Source organism: Sinocyclocheilus rhinocerous, unplaced genomic scaffold (genome assembly GCF_001515625.1).
Source record: "Sinocyclocheilus rhinocerous isolate Xijiao unplaced genomic scaffold, SAMN03320098_v1.1 scaffold1145, whole genome shotgun sequence".
In the NCBI taxonomy this organism is placed as follows: domain Eukaryota; kingdom Metazoa; phylum Chordata; class Actinopteri; order Cypriniformes; family Cyprinidae; genus Sinocyclocheilus; species Sinocyclocheilus rhinocerous.
Window position 1 is genome coordinate 44,628 of NW_015658513.1, and position 3,085 is coordinate 47,712.

The window sequence follows — 3,085 nt, forward strand, 5'->3', positions numbered from 1 at the left end:
TGAATATTGCAATACAATGGACAGAATTTGAAATCTGAGACTTTGTTTCATATTAAAAGTACCAAAGCACAATGCTTATTGCGATTTATTGTATGCAAAGTGCCCTTCAATGTTCCGTCTATTAACTGAAAACAGGCTAGACTAATCCATTCTTGGGATTTAAGAATCGATATCGTTCCGTAACAATGAGAATCGATTAATATCGAGATATCAATATTTTTTACCCAGAACGTTAGTTCATGTTAGCTCAGGTCCATCAATAATATTAACAGATAAAACCTTTGATTTTAATAATGTATTAGTAAATGTTAAAATTAACATTAAAATACTAACTAATAAATGCTTTAGAAGTATTTTCCATTGTTGAGTAAAGTTTTTATAGTTTTTATTAATATTTGGAATATTTAAGCTTTGCATTTTCATTTTAATTCTAGTTAAAGTTTAAATTTTTTAGTTTTTTAAAATAATTTTGTTTTTATTATTTGTATTATTATTTTATTTTTTTGTGAATGCTTCAGGAGCATCAGAATGCTTTAGATTCATATTTTGGATTTGTTTTTTATATTTTGCATTTTCATTTTAGCTTTAGTAATTTAATTTAGTTTTGTGTGTTTTTGTCATTTTTATTAGTATTTGTTTTGTTTATATCTGTATAATTCATATTCATTTTTATTTCAAGTTAAAACTAAGAGAAAATGAGAAGTGTTTCCTTTGCAACTAGCTGAAATAAAATGTTTTTTATATTTAAATTTTAATCTATTTCAGTTAACATTTATTTTATTTCAAATAATAAAATGTTTTTTAAATGCTTTTAGTTGTAGTAAACAATAATAACTCATATGAGACAGATTTGGGTGATGATTCTTCTGTTTTTGGACCCTGATGTGTGTGAAAGAGCAGCATTAGGTGAATAAATGCGGCTGAATGTCAGCAGGAATGAACTTTTCCTCTGCTCTCAGGAATGTGAGCCTCACAGAATTCCGGGAAGGAAATTCCGGCAGAGGAAGATAAGCAGCATTCCAGCTTATTTTATGTCAGCTACTCATCATTTCTAACCACAGCATCATTTATTTATTTTAAACTGAAGCACTAAAATAGCTAAGACTAAAATAAACAATAAGAACTATAAAGACATATTAAAAAATATTTCTAAAAATATATATGTACATTTTCATATTTTATACAAAATATATTAAAATTAAAATAAATTTATTAAATAAAGTTTACATATTTAAATTCAGATATATGAAAAATTTAAATATTTAAAAATTAGTGCAGTCAAACGATTAATCGCGATTAATCGCATCCAAAATAAAAGTTTGTGTTTGCATAATATATGTGTATATTTATTACGTACATATAAATACACACACATGCATGTATATATTTAAGAAAAATATGTTGTGTTTATATATTAAGTATATTTATGTATAATATAAAATATAAGAATATAAATATATATACATGTAAATATTTTAAAAATATATATACTCTATGTGTGTGTATTTATATATACGTAATAAATATACACAGTACACATACATATATTATGTAAACAAAATTTGTATTTTGGATGCAACAGCACTATTAAAAATATAATATTAAAAAATAAAACGAACTTAATTATACATTGTTTTTTATTTTAAATAAATTTTAAATATTATATTAATCTTTTAAATTCCTTTTGTAGTTTTTAGTCATTGCCAATATGGTCACACACACATAAATATTGGTTGATTGCATTCGTAACATGATTTGAATTGTTTTTAATCAATAAAAAGCAGATTTAATAATGCACTTCTCAAGTTCTGACCAGCTTGGATGTTTTATTCCACTCGTCACAATGCATTCTAGGATTATTTTATCTGTGCAGCCTTCGTTTTGATGCTCCCATGATGCCTTGCTGTGCTCTTTTTTAACCGGCGGGTTTTGTGTGTGTGTTTGCAGTGATCAGGGCTAAAGTAGTGGGAAAGAAGCTGCTGAACGACGGTCCGTTTGGCACCCTGCGGTACACCGTCAAACAGATGAAGGTCAGTCCATCATCACACAGACAACACACCAGATCTGCAGCATGAGATCATGTTAAAGGTGACATATTATGCCCCTTTTCACAATATGTAATACCGTCTCTGGTGTCCCCAGAATGTGTCTGTGAAGTTTCAGCTCAAAATACTCCACAGATCATTTATTATATCATTTTGAAAATGCCTATTTTGAGTGGAAGCAGAAACACGCTGTTTTTCGAGCCTGTCTCTTTAAATGCAAATGAGCTGCTGCTCCCCGCCACCTTTTCCAGAATAGAGCTGCGCCTTTACAGCTCGGACCTGCTAAAAACATCTGTTTTGGTTCTGATTATCATGTTTATCGCGCTGAAATCATGCGTTTTAAACCATATGAGTTTAAACTTCTGATATACGGTTTTCTGAGCGCACACATCCGAAGCACACGCACAGAAAGCGGCTGACATGAGATCCCTTTGCCACGTCACCAAGGGAGAGAAATCAGACGTGCTCGTTTTCTCAGATGCTTGCAGAAAAAAGCTTACCAAAACAAAGTTACTGGGTTAATCTTTTTCACGTTTCCCTGGTTGGTAGATGCACCGGGGACCTGATTATAGCACTTACAACCTGGAAAAGTCAGATTTTCACGATATGTCACCTCTAATGAACGTCTATGAAACCGGCCTCTCTATGTCAGGCTAAACTAAACACACGAATCAGAGTCCTTCCTGCACAGACGCAGATCCCATGATTCCTCAGTGTGTGTGTGTGTTTTGTCTGCTGCAGATGTACAAGGGCTTCGACAAGATCCAGCACGTGCAGTACATCTACACACACGACTCCGAGAGCATGTGTGGAGTCAAGTTCGACATCAACAAATACCAGTATCTGATCACAGGTGAGAGCCAGACCTTCATCATCAAACGCAGCGTTAAACATCCCACTGGAGTTCAGATGACTGACAGCAGTGCATCATGGGAGAAACAGCCGCCTACACTCGCTCTCTCTCTCTCTCTCACTCTCGCTCTCGCTCGCTCGCTCGCTCGCTCTCTCTCTCTCTCTCTCTCTCTCTCTCGCTCGCGCAC

General features: G+C 33.0%; 2 protein-coding genes across 2 annotated transcripts in view; one reads left to right on the forward strand and one right to left on the reverse strand.

Annotated features, from left to right (window-relative positions):
- Nucleotides 1-3,085, reverse strand: part of LOC107722344 (synapsin-3-like) — a 53,200-nt gene that overhangs the window by 28,168 nt on the left and 21,947 nt on the right.
- LOC107722346 (metalloproteinase inhibitor 3) overlaps nt 1-3,085 on the forward strand; it is a 17,322-nt gene that overhangs the window by 8,237 nt on the left and 6,000 nt on the right. The window contains exons 2-3 of the mRNA XM_016530673.1: nt 1,948-2,030; nt 2,787-2,898. Coding sequence (XP_016386159.1) covers nt 1,948-2,030; nt 2,787-2,898 — 195 coding nt within the window. The remainder of the gene's footprint in view (nt 1-1,947; nt 2,031-2,786; nt 2,899-3,085) is intronic.